The sequence below is a fragment of the Hyperolius riggenbachi genome, chromosome 3, assembly GCF_040937935.1.
Source record: "Hyperolius riggenbachi isolate aHypRig1 chromosome 3, aHypRig1.pri, whole genome shotgun sequence".
Classification (NCBI taxonomy): domain Eukaryota; kingdom Metazoa; phylum Chordata; class Amphibia; order Anura; family Hyperoliidae; genus Hyperolius; species Hyperolius riggenbachi.
Window position 1 is genome coordinate 489614300 of NC_090648.1, and position 21712 is coordinate 489636011.

The 21712-nt window shown below is 49.2% G+C and overlaps 1 protein-coding gene across 1 annotated transcript in view; it reads right to left on the reverse strand.

Moving 5' to 3' along the window:
* Window positions 1-21712, reverse strand: part of SULT4A1 (sulfotransferase family 4A member 1) — a 41343-nt gene that overhangs the window by 11475 nt on the left and 8156 nt on the right. The window contains exons 2-6 of the mRNA XM_068278178.1: window positions 17749-17879; window positions 10614-10694; window positions 8096-8222; window positions 7891-7985; window positions 6954-7092 (exon numbers count right to left, since the gene is read on the reverse strand). Of these exons, the coding sequence (XP_068134279.1) occupies window positions 6954-7092; window positions 7891-7985; window positions 8096-8222; window positions 10614-10694; window positions 17749-17879 (573 nt within the window). The remainder of the gene's footprint in view (window positions 1-6953; window positions 7093-7890; window positions 7986-8095; window positions 8223-10613; window positions 10695-17748; window positions 17880-21712) is intronic.

Below are 21712 nucleotides of genomic sequence, written 5' to 3' on the forward strand. Positions count from 1 at the left end.
GTTGAGCGATGATTTTTTTTCACTTCCTGATGCCAGTCAGTAAGTGAACTCTTTGACCCGTAAATTAATAAATACGATGTATTCATTCATAAAAGCGCTCGGGAAATCGCAATTCAAATAGCTTTTTCAAGCGCTTTGCGATTTTCCCATACTTTCTATTGAATCACAAACGCTCAGAAAATGGTGCAGAAAGCATGTAGCTCATGTGAGAACACTCACATTGAGCATCATTGTACTAGCGCTTTTTAAAAAAGAGCGAAATCGCTCTTCGTGTGATCAAGACCTTAGAGAGATTTTACCACTCACTTTCTGGACAGGAAATGATGGAAATTGTCGTAGAAGAGGAAACAAGACAACGGTAGAACCCAGAAGAGATTCTCCCCTTATCACCACACTATGCAAAGCTAACATAACTGAACGTTAAAGCAAAACTGAAGCGAAAATAAACTTATAATGAATTGTATGTGTAATACAGCTAAGAAATAGAACATTAGCAGCAAAGAAAAGTCTCATTGTTTCCTGTACAGGAAGAGTTAAAAGAAACTTCAGTTGTTATCTATGCAAAAGAGCTTCTCTGAGCTACCGTATTTAACCCACTGGGTCGAATATAGTTGTTATCGCGCTTAGGGCTGGTTCACACTGGGTGATTTTTCAGCGCTGCTACTAATGTATCCCTATGGATACATTCACACTGCAGCGTTTGCGATTTTGATCAATCCCACACGCACTGCATGCAGCATTTTGGGGGCAATTGCGCTGTGATCACAAGCGTTAATCCCAAGCGTGAATCGCAGTAAATCGCGAGATTTGGGCTGCCGAATCTCAGTCGTGGATGCAAATGCGATCGCTGTAAAGTGCCCAATAGGGCTGCTCAATTTTAGGAAAACATTGAAATTGCGATTTTTCTCAAAACAAATTGGGTTTTTGATTTTTTTTCCAGATTTTCTTCAAATCAAGCTTTAGCACTAAATTCACATTGCCCGCAGTATAGTTTAGCCAGGTAGGCACCTCCAGTATAGTTGCCCCAGTATAGGTTATTTAGGTAGGTGCCTCCAGTATAGGTAGCGGCCAGCATAGTTGCCCCCAGTATAGGTTAGCTAGGTAGGTGCCTCAAGTATAGATAGCCAGTATAGTTGCCCCCAGTATAGGTTAGCTTAGGTAGGTGCCTAAAGTATAGGTAGCCAGTATAGTTGCCCCCGGTATAGGTAGCCAGTATAGTTGCCCCCAGTATATGTAGCCAGTATAGTTGCCCCTGATTCAGGTTAGCTAGGTAGGTGCTGCCAATATTGCCCCATAGGTTAACTAGGTAGGTGGCTGCCACCTGTATAGGTAGCCAGGCAGCATAGGAGTAGCAGCGGGGGAGAGCAGGCTTAGTAACAACTTACCTTTCGGGATGAAACCGGCAGCTTCTATCTTCTTCCTCTCCCAACCGCCCATCACATTAATATCAGCGCCCACTGTGATGACTTCCAGTTTCATCATCACAGGGGGCGCTGTAATCAACGCGACTGACGACGCCTGGGAGAGGAAGTAAGAAGAGGCTGAAAGTAGGTTGCGCTATAATTATATGCGTCGAGATGCGGAAAGACATGCGCGTAAAAAAAAAATTGCAGCTTTCACGATTATGTAATCGTCGTGCCCCACATCGCGATTTGGATTTTAAAACTATTAATCGTGCAGCCCTAGCGCCCAATGTGAACCAGCCCTTAAACATCCAAGAAACAGTAAGAGACAGCTTGAGATAATGTTTTACTGCAGGAAAGTTCTAAGGGTCATCATTTCTGCATTTTGTTTTATAGCTTAAACTGCAACAGTGACAGAATGAAGCATGTTCTAAAAAAGAAAAGTAAATAAACTTTCTTCTTAGGCCCCATTTACACTAAGGTCTCTTTCACAGTGGGACGTTGCATTTGATGCGACGTTAAAGTCGCACAACGTGCCCCTAACGCAGCGCATGTTGGTTATAAAATTGGACTTTATTTTGTACTACGTTATGTGTCTCTTGGTGCACCGTTTTCGTTGCATACTGATCGAACGAAAACGGCGCATGCGTTACATTTAAAAAAAAAATTCTACTAAGCATGTGCAACACACATAACGCAGCAAATGTATCGCTAAATGCACAGCATGCAGCATACTCTAAAGATTGCTACACGTTACACACAACGCAACGTCTGCACTGCGAATGTCGCACAGACTTTGTATTGCTGTGCGTTAGTCTGCGTTATACATTTTTATAACGTGCGACTTTAATGTCCCACTGTGAAAGAGGAGTTATCAGGGAAATTATAGAAAATGAGCGTTACTCACCTGGGCCTTTCTCCAGCCCCTTGCAGCCAACTGTCCCACTCCGAACGCTTCGCTCTGTGCCGCCGTCCCGCTCTCCGTGCACAGTGTGGAGGCCGACCCCGAGGTCGTCCGCACTGCGCCTGCGCGAACCGCCGCTGTCAATCAAGCCCATGTTGTACGCGGCTTACTACGCAGGCGTAGTGTGGATGACCTCGGGGTCGGCCTCCACACTGTGCACAGAGACCAGGACGGCGACGCGGAGCGGTCAGCGTGGGACAGTCGGCTGAAAGGGGCTGGAGAAAGTCCCAGGTGAGTAAAGCTCATCCTATATAATAAAACCCTAATGTCTCTGCATCCTGTGTGTGTGTGTGTGTACAGTATGTGTGTGTGTACAGTCTGTGTACAGTCTGTGTACAGTGTGTGTGTGTGTGTGTGTGTACAGTGTGTGTAGTGTGTGTGTGTGTGTGTGTGTGTGTGTGTGTGTGTGTGTGTGTGTGTGTGTGTGTGTGTGTGTGTGTGTACAGTGTGTGTGTGTACAGTGTGTGTGTGTGTGTACTGTGTGTGTGTGTGTGTGTACAGTGTGTGTGTGTGTGTGTGTGTACAGTGTGTGTGTGTGTGTGTACAGTGTGTGTGTGTGTGGTGTGTGATGTGTGATGTGAGTGGTGTGTGTGTGTGATGTGTGTGTGTACAGTGTGTGTGGGTGTAGTGTGTGTGTGTGTGTGTGTGTGATGTGAGTGGTGTGTGTGATGTGTGTGTGTACAGTGTGTGTGTGTGTGTGTACAGTGTGTGTGTGTGTGTGGTGTGTGTGTGTGTGTGTACAGTGTGTGTGTGTGTAGTGTGTGTGGTGTGTGTGTGTGTGTGATGTGAGTGGTGTGTGTGATGTGTGTGTGTGTACAGTGTGTGTGTGTGGTGTGTGTGTGTGATGTGAGTGGTGTGTGTGATGTGTGTGTGTGTGTGTGTGGTGTGTGTGTGGTGTGTGTGTACAGTGTGTGTACAGTGTGTGTGTGTGTGTACAGTGTGTGTGTGTGTGTGTGTGTGTGTACAGTGTGTGTAGTGTGTGTGTGTGTACAGTGTGTGTGTGTACAGTGTGTGTGTGTACAGTGTGTGTGTGTGTGTGTACAGTGTGTGTGTACAGTGTGTGTGTGGTGTGTGATGTGAGTGGTGTGTGTGATGTGTGTGTGTACAGTGTGTGTGTGTGTGTGTGTGTGTGTGTGTGTGTGGTGTGTGTGTGTGTGATGTGAGTGGTGTGTGTGTGATGTGTGTGTGTACAGTGTGTGTGTGTGTGTGTGGTGTGTGTGTGTGAGTGGTGTGTGTAGTGTGTGTGTAGTGTGTGGTGTGTGTGTGTAGTGTGTGTGGTGTGTGTGTGTAGTGTGTGTGTGTGGTGTGTGTGTGGTGTGTGTGTGTAGTGTGTGTGTAGTGTGTGTGTAGTGTGTGTGTAGTGTGTGTGTGTGTGTGTGTGTGTGTGTGTGTGTGTGTGTGGTGTGTGTGTGTGGTGTGTGGTGTGTGGTGTGTGTGTGTGTACAGTGTGTGTGTGTACAGTGTGTGTGTGTGTGTGTGTGTGTACAGTGTGTGTGTGTGTGTGTGTGTGTGTGTGTGTGTGTGTAGTGCGTGGTGTGTGTGTGTGTGTGTGTGTGTGTGTAGTGCGTGGTGTGTGTGTGTGTGTGTGTGTAGTGCGTGGTGTGTGTGTGTGGTGTGTGTGGTGTGTGTAGTGTGTGTGTGTGTGTGGTGTGTGTGTGTGTGTGTGTTTTTGTTGTGCGCATGTGCAGGTAGGGACACAGAGACACAAAGGAGAGCTGGGGGAATGGCGCGGCGGGGGGCCAGGAGGGGCGGGCGTGTGGCGGGCACGTGCGTGTGCGCGGTGGATGCCGGTGACAGACCTAGCCCGTTTGTTATTTCATTTTTAAACGGGCTGGGTCTACTAGTTTTCTATAATTTCCCTGATAACTCCTTAAAGGGAACCAGAGATGGCCAGCAAGAGAAAATGAAAAAAGCTTTTATGCATACCTGGGGCTTCTTCCAGCCCCATAAGCCTGGATCACTCCCACGCCGCCATCCTCCGCTTCCTGTATCGGCGGTACTGGGTCCCGTCACTTCCGGCGGACGCAGCCAATTGTCCGCATGAACAGGGGCTCCCTCCATACCCTTATGCATGCGGCTGCGCAGTAGGGCGCCGCACGCGTACGGTTATGGAGGGAGCACCTGTGATGCGGACAATTGGCCGCATGCTGCCGCCGACTGGCCGAAACTTCGGGACCCGGTACCGGCAGAAACAGGAAGCGGTGGATGGCCGTGTGAGCGATCCATGCGTATGGGGCTGGAGGAAGCCCCAGTTATGTATAATACCTTTCCTTACGTCATCTCTGGTTAAGCAATTGCTCTCAGTTATAACTGAAAGAAAACTGATTTTCAAAGTAATGTCCATGTTTCCCTATTGCCTCTTTTACGCTATACACGTTTTAACTGAAAGCTTTTTCTTAATGCACAGCTATGGAAAAAAACGCGTATTAACGCATTCTAATGCGTACTAATGCATAGTGTAAAAGGACCCTTAGACTGTCCAGATGGAGACATGACCTGAAACAAGCACATCATAATGCATTTCATGAGAGCAGCAGACGACATCATACAAAGCAGTGACTAAAAATCAATATGAAGCAAAGAAAATCCACCTCGTCCCATCATGAGTCCACCTTGCATTACAGATGAGTCACCCACCTGGCGCCCCCCGGTGGCAGCCTGTCACTGGGGCGCATGCATTACCAGCTAAACACCTGCCTGCGCACCTCTTCAGAATGATAACAACCAACACACTAAAAGGAAACAAAAATAAAACTGAAAACATGCATGCATGTCACAGAAAAAAACAGAAAACATCAAAAGAAAATAACAAAACATAAAATAAGCATCAAACACAAATACCTGCGGAGGACATAAAACAAAAGTGCATGAAACACAGACAGCCGATTCTTCGTCCAATCAGCAGGCAGGGGGCGGGGCTGGCTGATACAGGAAATGCTTACATGACCTGACTGGCTGTGCGTGTGGCAGAGGCGTGTGAATCGTGAGACTGGCTGGACAGAATGACACAGCTGTTCACTGATAAAATACGTCACCTAAATGTATTTTATTTTATGTATTTATGTAGATGGTGGATGAGAAGATGCTTCGTATCCACAATGTGACATTTCCACATAGATATAAAGGTGTCTAAAAGTGTAACCGAGGCAATATAACAAGCTAAACGCGTATGTACCGTGCAAAACATTATTAACCAGGCTGATTTATATTTTTTTAAATTATTTTTCTGCCTGAAAGAGTTAATTTTCAGGCAGGCAAGTGACCGCTTCTGTTCGTAGCTTGTTGGGAATATTGTTGACTTCACTGATAAGCAAGTTACAGCCATAAAAGTTTTCCTGGCGGAATACAACTTCTGAAGGCAGGGAGAGAGATAAAAAAGGTCAATCGTTCATGTATTTTTACTCTGGGGAAAGTAATAGGCTGCCACTGATTAGAGACAATAAAACATTTAACCTGCTTTGTAAATGTTTAGGACTGGCTACCTCGAACAGCTGGAGACAGCAATATTTACCTCTGGGCAGGCGCAGTACCAGCTTCCCCCTCGGGATCCGGTGGACAAAGCCGAGACCTTTTAATTGTTAAAAAAAAAAATAGCCAAGCCTGATCAGATCCGGACACTATCGGCAGGACCGGGACAAGGTCCACCAGCACCTAATGCTGAGACACCAAAGTGCGCCCCTCCATCCCTCCCACCCCAGGCGGCACACACTGATTGCTATTAGACTAAGAGGCGCCTCAGGACCCCTAACGCCTTAATCTCTAGTTATCTGGCTTGCAGTCACTGCCATGTATTCCCTTTTCTTATTTCTCTCTGCTTCAAACACAATAGGGGAATGATAGCTGAGTGAGTTGTGCGCCCCCTCCTACACTGCGCCCTGAGGCTGGAGCCTCTCTCGCCTCTGCCTGGCCCCGCCCTGCGCCCCCTCCTACACTGCGCTCTGAGGCTGAAGCCTCCCTCGGCCCAGCCCTGCCCTGCCCCCTCCTACACTGCGCCCTGAGGCTGGAGCCTCTTCTGCCTCGGCCCGGCCCTGCATATTGGGCTCAGCTATTTCCACCTCAGCCGGAGGAGGAAGTTGGTACTGCTCCTGCGCTGGATCTTAGGGGTAAATATCTCCGCGTGCTGCAGCCGCTACTGCACCTGTGCACATCTTGTCGTGGATTTTTGGGGGGTACCAACGATGGATCGGGGCTACACAGGACAGGGAAAGGTTCAGCAGGACCTAGAGGCTTCCCCATCCCGAGGTAATTACCCCCCCAGGGGCAGTTTTTTTCATTACAGGTTCACTTTAAGACGAGTGACAGGTTCTGCGCAGAACACTTGTTTCATGGGGCAAATGTGCTAGGGCAACTCCACTGCAGCTCTCCTCCTCCACCCTCTGGAGTCGGCTAGTATGAGGGTCAATGACTATGAGACATACAAATCATGAAAGCTGTACATTTTGCAGCATCCCCGCATTATAGCAGAAGTCCATAGTAAAAAAAAAAAAAAAGGGATCATCCTTTCCAGCTAGAGTGCGGAGCCTAAAAAAATCGAAGGACTGGCTATTTCCTCACGCTGCAATGATGAGAATCCGCAGAATACTCACCTCTGCCCACGTGGAGCGCCTCTGCGTTGAAACACTGGTCGATCAGCTGATGGCAATGTTCTATTGTACACTCCAGCTGGGCCTTATCGTAAGACACGCCCAGAAACCTCACCAGCTGTTCCACCATTCTGCCGAGGTCCTACATGGAGAGACAAGAAATACATCAATGCTAGCATTACAGCAGGTGTGTCCACTCCTCTGCTTGACCTCTCTAGTTCCTCATCTCATATGTACTTTCTATGACATGGGACTTCAGTATCCCCCAGTTAGTAAATCTCTTTCTCATCTCCTCGAATCGCTTCACCCAGAGGTCCTCTACCTCCACCCACATAGATAGCCACATTCTGGACTTAGGCTTTACTTCGCTCTGCTCTTTTTTAATCTTGAATAATTCTTCATTTCCCTTCTCAGATCACAACCTTATAACTATCAATATCTGTCCCTCTATGTCACCTACTGTACCTTCCCCAGCACTGTGCTCCTCCTCAAAAGAAGAAAACCTGTCATACTGACCTTACCTGAGGCTTCCTTCAGCCCCTCGTAGTCCATGAGGTCCCTCGGCATCCTCTGGGCTTCCTCTGAGGCTCCATTAGGGTGTAACTTAGCCCGGGAGTCGCGTGCAACTGCACATGCGTGGACTCATCTCACTCGCGCGCATGCGTGGACTCATCTCACTCGCGCGCCCTGCGATTGATCTGCATACGCACAGTTCTCCAAAACATTAACCTCGCATGCACAGAGCGCTCACGCTGAAGAGCGCGCAAGTGAGCCGCAGTTACGTTCGACTCCCGGCCAAGTCTTGTGCTAATTGGAGGGACCTCACAGACTGCAGGGTGGCTGGAGGAAGCTCCAGGTAAGTTCAGTTTTTTTGTTCAGGGTCCCTGTAAGCTCTGCTGTCTAGCATTGAATAAGTGTGTGGACAGGGTGGCATCCTTACCTTGTGCATATCTTCATAATTCAGGAAAAGGACATTGGAATCCAAATGGTGGTCCCAGAATTCCTGGACGTGGTCGAACCAGGACCCGTAGCCCACTGCGGTCAGGAGGAAACAATGCAGAGCATTAGGCCCGAGTAAAGCCTGACTTGATTGAGATAAGAGGACTATAGTTATGATTAGAAAAGGCTGTGCTCTGTGTCCTTACGTTTGTCATTCATGAACCTCCTGCAGAACTCCTGGAAGGTCCCCCGATAGCTCATGGTCCGCAGAGACCGGTGGAACTGGTAATAGGACACCACGAGGTCTTTGGGATTCCGCGCCATGTAGATGACCTACAAGACAAGGCGAGGTCACAATGAGAAGTAATATGGACAGTCTAATAATTCCAGATTGCATACAAATTTAAAGCAAACCTGAAACAAACAAACAATCTAATGAGATACTGGATTGTATGTGTAGTACAGCTAAGAAATGTAACATCAGAAGCAAAGAAAAGTCTTCTATTGTTTTTCAGTACAGGAAGAGTTAAAAAACTTCAGTCTTTATCTATGCAAAATAGCTTCTCTAAACTCTTGACCCACTGGGTATAATGCAGTCCTGTTTCCTGAAGCACTTAAAGAGAACCCGAGGTGGGGTTCTGACAGTGAAATCCGCATACAGAGGTTGGGTATAAAGCCCAGTCTCAGTTGCTATCCCAAACCCCCCTAAGCCCCCCTGCGCTCTGCAATCACCCATAAATCACAGCCGTGCTGTGCGGGCTGTGTTTACCTCTGTACTGTCGGTCTCAGCGCTCCCCCCCCCCCCCCCCGCCTCCTGCATAGCTCCGGTCCCCGCCCGCGTCATCCCTCCCCGCTGATTGGAGGGAAGGGGCGGGGACCGGAGCTATGCAGGAGGGGGCAGCAGACTGACAGTACAGATGTAAACACAGCCTGCACAGCACGGCTGTGATTTATGGGTTATCGCAGAGCACAGGGGGGGGGGGGGGGGCTTAGAGGGGATCTGGATAGCAACAGAGGCTGGGCTTTATAGGCAGACCCAGCCTCTGTATGCGGATTTCATTGTCAGAACCCCACCTCGAGTTCTCTTTAAAGTGAACCTAAAGCCACACAAAAAAAATGCGATGAACTCACCTGGGGCTTCCCTCAGCCTCCTGCAGCCGATCGGTGCCCTCGCAGCTCCACTCCGATGCCTCTGCACCCGCCGGCGAACACTTCCGGTTTGGCCGTCACCGGCCGACAGGCATGGGAACGCGAGTGATTGTTCACGTTCCCAGCCTGTATATCGCCTCCTATGCTGCTATTGCGGCCAGGAGGCCAGGGTGCAGAGGCATCGGAGCGGAGCTGCGAGGGCACCGATCGGCTACAGGGGGCTGAGGGAAGCCCCAGGTGAGTTCATCTCATTTTTTTTGTTTGGCTTTAGGTTCACTTTAAAGGGGCTCTGTTGTCCTATATATAAACAAAAAGTGTCACTTACCTGGGGTTTTAATCTCCTGGCCTGTGCCGTCACTCCAGAATATCCTCCTCACGCCCCCCCCCGCTGGTCACTAACTAGACAAAGGTCACTGTGGCCCTGGCCGTGCGTGTCCTCACTCCTGCTCGCGTCTCCTCTGGGAGCACAAACTTTTCTCGTACTGCACCTGCGCAGTAAGCTCCCAGGTGCACGAGCGGAAGCATGGACGGCCGCGCAGCCGCAGCGACATTCGTCTAGTAGTTAGATGAATAATTGGACAGTGGCCCACGGTGGGGAACAGAGGATCCTGGAGTGACAGCGCCAGGTAAGTGACACTTTTTGTTTTTTATATACCGCTACAGAACCTCGTGAAACAGCGAGAGACAGCTTGAGATAAGGTTTTACTGCAGGAGAGTTCAAAGGGTCATTATTCCTGCTTTGTTTTATAGCTTAAAATACAGAGAGTGGTTTTAAAACTTTAACTGACAGTATGAGGCAATGTTATAAAAAAAAATCTATATAACTGAAAATAAAAATATGAAAATCTTTTCTTTGCTACTAATGTTCTATTCCTTATCTGTACTTTTTCACTTCATGTTTGCTTTAATGCAAATTGCATGCCACATAGAATTGGGCCATTTGATGATGATTTTGATTGACCGAATTACGAGCTGTATACAGGCTGCACTTCGTATAAAAGCTGATATTATTAGCCACTCTTCGACCACTTTGTACACAGGGCAGTGTGCGTTTCCGCACATTGTGATCTAAGGGCCTGTACACACTGCTGCGCTTGCGTTGCGTTTTTAAAAACGCATGCGTTTTTAAAAACGCAAGGTCTTTTGAAAAAGAATGAAAATCGTGATGACTTGTACACACTGGTGCGATGCGTTTTTAAAAAAACGCAAACGCAGTGCCTGCTGCTCTTTTTTAAGCGCAGCGCATGAAAAACGCATTAAAAACGCATGCGCTTGCGTTTTTGCCTGCGTTTTTCAGAAGTCAGTATCCCAGAAGACTCTGCAATCTCCTGATTCCTGTTGAAATGTAAACTAGAAAAAAAACAAAGGATTCTTTAGCCAATCAGCAATTACAAGAAAAACGCAAACGCACAAAAAACGCAGGCAAAAGCGCATGCGTTTTTAAAACTACTGGCACTTTAAAAACGCATGCGCTTGCGTTTTTGCCTGCGTTTTTCAGTGTGTACAGGCCCTAACGCCTCCGGGAACATTTTATCACACACCCCTCCCCCCATGGTGCGGGCTGCTCGCGGTTACCTTGGACTCTCCGCTGTGCAGGTCTCGTGGAAGGAATCGGTAGGGAAGGTGACTCTTGATCAGGCGTGGACATGTCAGTTCCTGCATCAGGACACACAAAGCCTTATTACAACATAAGACAAAAAGCGCAAACGGCTAACTGACCTCAATTCTCACGTGTGGCAACGCACTCCAGCCAGAATTGAAGATGGTCACTGGCTGGGCAGCACAGTGGCGTAATAGGTTAGCACCCTTGGTCCCAGGTTTGAATCCCAGCCTTGGACTATTTGCACACAGTTTGTATGTACCTGTGTCTGTGTGGGTTTCCTCCGGGTACTCTGGCTTCCTCCCACATCCCAAAAACAAGTACAGGTAAGTTAATTGGCTTCCCCCTAAATTGGCTCAAGACTACGATACATACACTACACAACACAGAATCAAAATTAATTAAAGACTGCACCGTTATCAAAACTTTATTGTACCAAACAAGTTAAAACATAATTCTGTAAGACAGCGACAGTCTGCTGTTTCGGGCTCCTGCCCTTTATCAAGCCCGAAACAGCAAACTCGCTGTCTTACAGCATTATGTTTTTAACTTATTTGGTGCAATAAAGTTTTGGTAAATTTTAGAAGACGGTGCGGACTTCAATCATCTTTGATTCTCTGTGGATCCTGGCGGTACCCGGATGGAAGGTCCTGCACGTCTCGCCCTTGGAGAGGGTCTGGCCCATTGAGTGCGGTTCCACAACTAAAAAGTGCACTACACGACACCTACATAGACATTTGACATATCACTATGGTAGGGATTAGATTCTGAGCGCCCCTAGGCAGAGCTGCTGATAAGAAATGGACAGGTTAATCTGGCTAAACAACCACAGAACACAGAGCAGTGGATTTTATCAGCAACTCTATGTGGAATAAAGATTTTTCATTGTGTGCGGTGCAAGAGTTGGGGTCCTCTTCAAACTGGTATGGGTAGGTGCACAGCTGCACGTTTTTTGTTTCAATTTGAAAAGTCTTCTTCCAAATCTAATACAGCAAAGTCCCCAATGTCAGGATCGCCTGATGCTGGATATCGGATATGTACAATTGTCAGTTTCTTGAACAAGCTGCTGAAAATAGCACAAACCTCTCTCCTGTGCAGCAGAAACTACGTACCGATCCTCTGTCTTCTACACTTCCTGTGACTTCCAGCAGCTTTCCTGCGTCCTCTGTGTATGAGTCCCAGCATGTCATGTGACCCACATCGCGTCACATGACATGCTGGGACCCATACATGGTGCAGGGAAGCTACAGGAAGTGTAGAAGCAGGGTCGGACTGGGACACCAAGGGCCCACCGAGGAAGTTTCAGCCAGGGGCCCACCCCCCTCTCCTCCTCCTCCCTCCCCCCCCCCCCCCCCCCATTTTGGGCTCACATACACATGTACTCTAGAAATTTTGCATGACTTTATGGTAGGGAATAGATTGTGAGCAATTCTGAGGACAGTCTCCAATAGGGATATGTCTAAATGCGAAACTAAATGGGTGTCACCATGCACTGGAACATCGGCGTGGTCATGATGAGTCATGGGCAGACTTAAAAAAAAAAAATACAAAACACAAAATAAGTAGCGGCATTATTCACAGAGATTAGGTCCGACCAGATACATTGTATATTCAAGTAGTTACATGCCTCATGATAATTCATCAAGTAGTCAAATGGCAGCAGATACCCCCACAAAATGCAATCAGGTTGACGGCAGATACCCCCACACAATGCAATCAGGTTGGTGGCAGATACCCCCACAAAATGCAATCAGGTTGACGGCAGATACCCCCACACAATGCAATCAGGTTAACGGCAGATACCTCCACAAAATGCAATCAGGTTAACGGCAGATACCCCCACAAAATGCAATCAGGTTGATGGCAGATACCCCCACAAAATGCAATCAGTTTGGCTGCAGATACCCCCACAAAATGCAATCAGTTTGGCTGCAGATACCCCCACACAATGCAATCAGGTTGGCTGCAGATACCCCCACACAATGCAATCAGGTTGGTGGCAGAGATACCCCCACACAATGCAAGTCCCCCCCAGCTTGGAAGGGGGGGCAGAGGGCACAGATCAGCGGGGAAGCCTCCCCCCCTCCCTCACCTAGGGCCCCCCCTTCCGCGCACCCCCCTCCTCGAGAAGTGCAGCCAGCAGCGAGCGGAGTATAGCTTACCAGCTTCAGATGATGCTATCTCCGCTCCGCTCCGCATGCCGCTGCTGCCCTGCTGGTCTCTGTCTCCTGTAGTGACGCTGTCCAATCACGCTCTAGCAGGAAGTACTGCGAGAACGTGATTGGACAGCGTCACACACTACAGTCAGAGACCAGCAGGGCAGCGGCATGCGGACTCGGAGCGGAGATAGCATCATCTCTGTAGCTATTCTCCGCTCGCTGCTGGCTGCACTTCTGGAGGAGGGGGGTGCGCGGAAGGGGGGGGCCCTATGTGAGGGAGGGGGGGACGCTTCCCCCCCTCCCCGCCGCTCTGTGCCCAATTCCCCCCCTTCCAAGCTGTGCCCCCCTCCAGTGGCGTAGCTAGGGTGTTTGACACCCGGTGCGGATAATTTACCAACACCCCCCCAAAAAAAGCAAAGCGCGCAGCGACAAAAAAAATGGGTGTGGACATGACATCACATGGGTGGGGGGTAATTGTAATGTAACTGTAACAGTAAGGCAGTGGGCTAATATAGGTAGCCAGAATAGTTTCCCTCAGCATAGGTTAGATATGACAAATATGACAACATGACAAATTCAGCAATCTTGAGGCCCCCAACAAGACAAATTCAGCAATCATGAGGCCCCCAACAAGACATTCAGTAACCATGAGGCCCCCAACAAGACAAATTCAGTAACCATGAGGCCCCCAACAAGACAAATTCAGCAGTCATGAGGCACATAAATAAACAGCATTTCACATAAATAGGCAGAATGCCCACTTAATATGGTAGACACCTCTCACCTGGCTTCTGAATTCTCCTCTACTGGCTGCTGTGCCAGGCAATACTGTTTTTGGCTGGATTGGGGATGATGTGTGGGCTGAAAGGCCTGGCGGTGATGCTGTGGCTGGGCTGGCTGGCGGTGATGCTGGGCTGTACTTGGCTGGTTGAAGTAAATGTTGGCCTGACTGTTGGTGGTGATGCTGTGGCCTTTTTGACAGTGATTCTGGGCTGGTTGGCTGGTGGTGATGCTGGGCTGGCCTGGATAGTTTAGGTAGTGACAGGTGCACCCTAGTTTAGGTAGCACCAGGAGCCTCCCAGCTTAGGTAGTGACAGGACCCCCAAGTTTAGGTAGCGACAGGAGCCCCCCAGTTTAGTTAGTGACAGATACCCCCCAGTTTAGGTAGTGACAGGAGCCCCCAGTGTTTGTAGTGACAGGTGCCCCCCAGTTAAGGTAGTAACAGGTGCCCCCCAGGGTATGTAGTGACAGGAGCCCCCAGTGTTTGTAGTGACAGGTGCCCCCCAGGGTATGTAGTGACAGGTGCCCCCAGTTTAGGTAGTGACAGTGCCCCCCAGTTCAGGTAGTGACAGGTGCCCCCAGTTCAGGTATTGACAGGCGCCCCCCCAGTTCAGTTAGTGACAGGTACCCCCAGTTTAGGTATGACAGGAGCCCCCCAGTGTATGCAGTGACAGGGACCCCCCCCCCCCAGTGTATATAGTGACAGGAGCCCCTAGTTTAGGTAGTGACAGGGCCCCCCAGTATAGATAGACAGGTCTATAGGTGTCCCCAGTTTAAATAGCCAGATCTATAGGTGTCCTCAGTGGCAGCGGAGAGAGAAGAGAAGCGGTGGGGAAGGGAGGACGTTTCCCTGTCCCCCTTCCCTCACCTTGGGGCTCCCCCTCTCTCGCTCCCCCCTTTAGAATTAAGTGATGCGGCAGGCAGCGCCGCTGTGCCTGCCGCTTCTTTTCTCTCTCCGCTGCCACCCCAGGGCGGGTGGGCCAGCCACGTCCGGGTAGCTAGGGGGGGGCAGCAGCTAGCCAGGGGAGTGTGCATGCCCCATTTTGCCCTATGTAGGGACGCCCATGGCATGGTAGGCAGATAGGTAGCCGGGTAGGCAGTTATGTAGCCGGGTGGGAGGGTAGGCAGATAGGTAGCTGGGTGGGCAGTTAGGTAGCCGGGTGGGAGGGTAGGCAGTTAGGTAGCCAGGTGGGCAGATAGGTAGCTGGGTGGGCAGTTCGGTAGCCGGGTGGGCAGTTAGGTAGCCAGGTGGGAGGGTAGGCAGATAGGTAGCTGGGTGGGTAGATAGGTAGCCGGGTGGGCAGATAGGTAGCCGGGTGGGAGGGTAGGCAGATAGGTAGCTGGGTGGGTAGATAGGTAGCCGGGTGGGTAGATAGGTAGCCGGGTGGGCAGATAGGTAGCCGGGTGGGAGGGTAGGCAGATAGGTAGCTGGGTGGGTAGATAGGTAGCCGGGTGGGCAGTTAGGTAGCCAGGTGGGAGGGTAGGCAGTTAGGTAGCCGGGTGGGCAGATAGGTAGCTGGGTGGGTAGATAGGTATCCAGGTGGGCAGATAGGTAGCCGGGTGGGCAGATAGGTAGCCGGGTGGGAGGGTAGGCAGTTAGGTAGCCGGGTGGGCAATTAGGTAGCCGGGTGGGAGGGTAGGCAGATAGGTAGCTGGGTGGGTAGATAGGTAGCCGGATGGGAGGGTAGGCAGTTAGGTAGCCGGGTGGGCAGTTAGGTAGCCGGGTGGGAGGGTAGGCAGAAGGGTAGCCGGGTGGGAGGGTAGGCAGTTAGGTAGCCGGGTGGGCAGTTAGGTAGCCGGGTGGGAGGGTAGGCAGATAGGTAGCTGGGTGGGTAGATAGGTAGCCGGGTGGGCAGCCAGTTAGGTAGCCGGGTGGGTAGATAGGTAGCCGGGTGGGAGGGTAGGCAGTTAGGTAGCCGGGTGGGCAGTTAGGTAGCCGGGTGGGAGGGTAGGCAGATAGGTAGCTGGGTGGGTAGATAGGTAGCCGGGTGGGCAGATAGGTAGCCGGGTGGGAGGGTAGGCAGATAGGTAGCTGGGTGGGTAGATAGGTAGCCGGGTGTGTAGATAGGTAGCCGGGTGGGCAGATAGGTAGCCGGGTGGGAGGGTAGGCAGATAGGTAGCTGGGTGGGTAGATAGGTAGCCGGGTGGGCAGTTAGGTAGCCAGGTGGGAGGGTGGGCAGTTAGGTAGCCGAGTGGGTAGCCAGTGGGGGCCCCGACTCCTATGCTCCCCCTCACCTGGGTGTCCCCCCTCCTTACAAGCCGCGGGGAGGGCAGCCCGACTGTTTTTTTTTTGTTTTTTTTTCCCTTAAAAAAAACTATTTTCCCCGGGGGCCCCCTCCTATCCTCCCCCTCCCTCACCTCGGACTCTCGGAGGGCCCCCTCCTGTTACGAGCGGCGCCGGCGGGTACAGCAAACTTCCGGGGAGGTAAAGCAGAAGATAGAGGTCCAGCTGCCTCCCAGTCGCTGTCTCCTCTATGCCGCTCGCACTAAACCAGGAAGCAGTGCGAGCGGCATAGAGGAGACAGCGTAGCCCGGGAGGCAGCTGGACCTCTATCTTCTGCTATACCTCGCAGGAACTTTGCTGTAACCGCCGCCGCCGCTCGTAACAGGAGGGGGGACCTCCGAGGTGAGGGAGGGGGAGGATAGGAGGGGGCCCCCCCGGGGAAAATAGTTTTTTTTAAGGGACATAAAAAAAAAAAAAAAAAACAGTCGGGCTGCCCTCCCCGGCTCTCCCATGCAGCGCACGCCTTCTAGGGGCCCCCAGGAGGAGGGGCAGTCGGGGCCCACCGATGGGACCGTCGGTGGTTCGGCGGCTCTGTCCGAGCCTGTGTAGAAGAGTGAGTTGCCCAAAACTCTGCAAATGGCAAAAGTACTGTCCCTGTTGTCCCCCTCAGTTGTGCCGGTTAGTTGAGACTTCCGGTGTCCTGAATTCCAGATAATAGGGACTTTGCTGTTCTTATAATTTACACGAATCATTGTGATTGCTTTGCGTATTTGCCTTGCCTAATTTTGGATTCACTGGAGCTGGAGTCTAACCACTTCCTGCCCATTCCTAGGCGTGTTATAACGGGTGCACGCCCCAGCGGCAGCATATGTGCACGCCAGTGGATGTTTAGTTCAGCAAAATACAAATGTATAAATCCTCCTATCTGCAATAATTATTGCAAAAATAATAAGTTTTAAAGTATTTTTTTTAAATAAAAACCAGATAGGGTTTGTTCACATCTAGGGGCATTTTCACCTTTTTTTAAGCGCTGGCGATTTGCAAAATCGCCCTAAAAATGCTTGTGCAATGAATCCTTATGGGAGTGTTCACATCTGAGCGGTTCGATTCTGATTCGCTCACCAAAGCGCTGCCTGGGCCATTTTTGAGGCGATTTGCCTCAATGGAAGGTATAGGGAAATCGCAAAAATCTAGGGAAATCTAAGCGCTTTCTATAGCAATTTCCCCAGCGCTTTTAAGAATAAATACTTTGTAATTATTCTTTTCCAGGTCAAAGACTTCACTTCCTGATTTGCTTCAGGAAGTGAAAAAATAAATCGCTCTGCAAAAGCGCTTAGAAAAGCGCTTTACAAAAAATTTTAGCGTGCAGGGAAGCGCCAGGAGGCGCTAAAAAAAACCTCACAAAATCGTGAAACGCTGGCCTCAGCGATTGCGATTTTAGATGTAAACAAAGCCGTACTCGCCTAAGGAGAGGGAAGGCTCTGGGTGCTATAGAGCCTTCTCGTTCTCCCGTTTTCCGCATTCCCCCACAGGCTCGCGTTAGCAGTTCATGACCAACTGGTCGTGGATTGCTCTCTTCCGGGTTGGGGGGACTTTGGCAGTCTTTGGAAGCTCTAGGTCTTCTGAAGAAAAGCCGCCCTGTACTGCGCATGCCCGAGCGCTTTCTCTGGCTCACTCATAATACAGAGTCGGCGGTCTTCGGGTGCGAAATGCCTACAAAGCTTGCCGAAGTCTCCCACAGCGGGAGTTTTGAACGGAGCAGCCTGCGGGGGAAAGAGGAAACCGGGAGGAGAACGGGAAGCCTCTATAGGACCCAGAGCCTTCCCTCTCCTTAGGTGAGTATCTGTTTTTTTTATTTTAAAATTCACTTCAGACTCCCTTTAAAATGTCCATTTTGCCGGAAGTGGTTAAAAAAAAATTACACATTCTGACTCTCTCTGTTCTTACCTTGATGATATCCACCCCGGGCTGTGGATACTCTAACACTGGCAGCTGTTCATCGATATTCATCAGTCCGATCTCGTCCGGATCCGCCCCCTGACTCACCAGATAGACGATTTCCTGCAGCAAGCTCGTTCCTGTAAAATAATCCACAGTCAGGAGAGCGTGTACGGTACTGCCAGGCTGCTGGCCGCAATCACCCTTCTCAGTGCTTTCCTGGTCTACCTGACAAAACTTCTAAAGCCTCATCTACACGGTACAATTGTCCATCAGATCGACTGGTGATGTGATAAAAAAATTGCATCGCATCCTGTTATCAATTTTGTGATAGATTTTGCATTGATAAGTACCCGAAATCTATTGGACCGGATGGAAATTATCTAGTATCTAGTAAATTGTACTGTGTAGATGAGGCTTAACAGCCACTGCTTCACTGTTGTAATTGGCAGGGTCGCAGCTGTTTGCAGGGAAGCAGTGGCAACTAGAAATCCTGTCAGGTAAACAGCACAACAAAGAGGGGGAGCCCTGTCTCCAAAAGTAGCCCTGCTGATGGGTAAGGAGATGAGATACGGGAAAATGACATATTTGAGCATTTTTTGGACACAATGTACTGTATATTTATTACTATTCTGTATATAGATACTGTATTATACTGTAAACAGATATCTGATAGATTTGTGCTGTCAATCAATCAGGAAGTGAGTCAAAACACTAACTGTCTCCTCCCCCACCCTAAGCCAGGACCGTTTCTTGGAAAGGACACCGCATTGGGCGCAGATCGGCAAGTAGAAGAAGGGGGGGCGCAGGCAGAAGGACATAATCGCTAGGGTGCTGGTGACGCGCGGTGCAGCCAAACGGAAGAAGAAGATTACCAGCGTGATCACCGTTCTTGACTCCTCCTGGGCTGCCTGCGTCAGACAGCATCATCACATCACCACCGCATGAGGACACCTGATGTCCTGTAGCGGTACTGCAGGCTGTCAGTGCGTGGTGCCCATGGAGAAGTCGGCTTTCCAGGCTCTCTTCACCTGTGTGTTTTCCTGGTCCCTGCTTCCTCCTGGATGGGCGGCTGGTCACTAGTAAGTAGGCAGATCTCCTTGTGACCTGTGGCTGTGTGACTATCCCTAAAGAGTAAGGGTTCGCGAGTCCACGGGGGTGAGGGGGAAGTGCAGTGACATCGAGTAGAATGTAATAAATTATTCAAAATAGCCACTTTTATGTTAATTTATCTGGCTTCAGCATCAGAAACACTTCCTATATCTTTATGTTGCTGTGCATTAGTATGTAAACCTCGCCCTCCCAGTGATGTTTAGCTTAGGCTATTTTAAATGCAGGCTTCTTCTCCCAGAGCATTCTGGGAAACCGGTGTTGTTTCTGCTGACTTCGGAACACCGAGTAAACAAACATTCCGCAGAGCTCCACCTGCCAGCAATAAAGATATTACCACCTTGATAAATTTCGAATGTAAATCAGGTAGAGGTAAGATTTAACAAGGTTATAAATGAATATTGTTTTTAAAAAAAGCCATTTTATTCATCACCGTATATTCAGTAGAGTTCCTCTGAAGCAAGAGTGTTATGGAGGCTGCCATATTTCATTTTAAGCAACACCAGTTGGCTGTACTGCTGATCCTCTGCCGCTAATACATTTAGCCACAGACCCTGAACAAGCATGCAGCATATCAGTTGTTTCTGACATTATTGTCAGATCTGACAGAATTAGCTGCATGCTTGTTTCTGGTGCGATTTTTAAAAATGCCCCCCGACCACGTGGACAATGAATGTCTGTGAGAAGGTTCATATCAGCGCGGGTCGTGCGCTGTCCGTTCAGTAAAGCGGTGCATGTACTATTTTTGAGGGGAAAACAGAGCAACGCAAAACGCTCACAAAGTCGCTTTGTGTAGCGATTGCGTTCGCATTTTAAAGAGAATCTGTACTCTAAAATTCTTACAATAAAAAGCATACCATTCTATTTAGTATGTTCTCCTGGGCCCCTCTGTGCTGTTTCTGCCACTCCCTGCTGTGATCCTGGCTTGTAATTGCCATTGTTATCCAGTGTTTACAAACAAAAGACATAGCAAGTGATACTGAGAGTATCTCAGTGTGTGAGTCATACGGAGTGTGCAGGGGGCCTGGAGAGGGTGTGTATAGCTTCTATCCAATCACAAGCAGCACAGCACATTCCAGCCTCACTGCCTCATCCCGACAGAGGAGAGAAGATTAGATCATATAACAGAGATAATACAGCCACTGTGCAATTAGGAAAGGCCGCAGTTAGACAGAGCACATTAGAACAGGAATAGGAACTAAGGCCTGGTGCACACCAAAAACCGCTAGCAGATCCGCAAAATGCTAGCAGATTTTGAAACGCTTTTTCTTATTTTTCTATGGCGTTTTGCTAGCGTTTTGTGGATTGCTGCAGCGGATTTCAGTATAGTACATTTCATATATTGTTACAGTAAAGCTGTTACTGAAAAGCTTCTGTAACAAAAACGCCGGCAAAACCGCTCTGAACTGCCGTTTTTCAGAGCGGTTTGCGTTTTTCCTATACTTAACATTGAGGCAGAAACGCATCCAAAATCCAAAAAATGCCTCACCCCGGCATTTTTCGTTTCTGCAAAACGCCTCCCGCTCTGGTGTGCACCACCCCATTGAGATACATTGACCAAGCAGATCCGCAGCCGCAAGCGGCTGCAGAAACGCTGAAAAAGCCGCTCGGTGTGCACCAGCCCTAATAGGATAGAAGAAATAAGGCTGAACATTTTGTTACAGAGTCTCTTTAAGAATAAATACATTGTATTTATTCTTTTCTGAGTCAAAGAGATCACTTCCTGACTTGCGTCAGGGAGTGAATTACAAAACCGCTCAGAAAAAAACGCTTAGAAAACCGCTAAGCACAAAACCGAATCATCCAAGCGCCGGGAATCGGAAAAAAAGACGCCTCAAAAACAGCCCAACGCGGACGGACACGCGAGCCTCAGATAGTATTTTCTTTTTGCTGCCTGACATCCAGGCTACATCCCATTCAGTAGTACACATATTACTTATGGCTTCCTAATGCATCTAGCAGGCTGGGCATGTTAATGGAAAACTAATTAGAGAGCATGAGACGCTGCGGCCGGGGGAGATTTTTATCCTGATGGCTGCACTTTGCTCTCAGCACAGCAGCTGCGCTCACATCTCTCATATGTAATATTACCGCCACACAACACAGAGAATAATTAATGAACAGCCACGCAGAATCTTCAATAATTTCCCAAGGATCGCAAGAAACCGCTGAGACCCTAAAACGCGCCAGAGAAAACCTGATTAAAGCAGGACTGTCAGCCACAAAATCAAATTCCATTTACCCACTGCTCTATGTTTATTATGTAGTCTACATGCAGTCTGCATTCCAATGTAATCATAAATGTTTTTGCAGTAATGAATCTGATCTCAGTCAGCCTGGCTCTATTCTGGTACATTGGTAGGTAGAGGGAAGCTTGTTATCTCTCCTCCCTCATTTCTGCTCCTCACTGATTGGCTGAGGGCAGTTCAATGTGACAGGCTGAGAAGGGAAATACACCTCACCCCTGTGCAGAAGCTGCTGAAATCCGATTTATCTTGCGTTCACATGTGTTTACAAAGCAAGCTAGATATGACAGTGCAGTTTCTAGGAGAAAAAAATAGTTATGGTGCCCATACATTTAGTGATGATGGGCAGATTCGGCCAAGAGACAAATCTCTCTCTGAACGAATTTGATTACAGCGAGATCTTTCGCTGCCCATACACTGCAGACCGATTCCCGATTGATTCCAGCATGAAATCTCTCAGGAATCAGCCAAGTCTGTCGCATCCGCCGCCTCGCCTACCCCTAGTGTATAAATGTGCCCCCCATGTGTACATTGACTAAACATTACCTGTCCCGTGTCATCCACAGTGCGGTGTCCCTCCCATTCCAACCCCCCCCCCCACTCTTCCATTAGCGCCA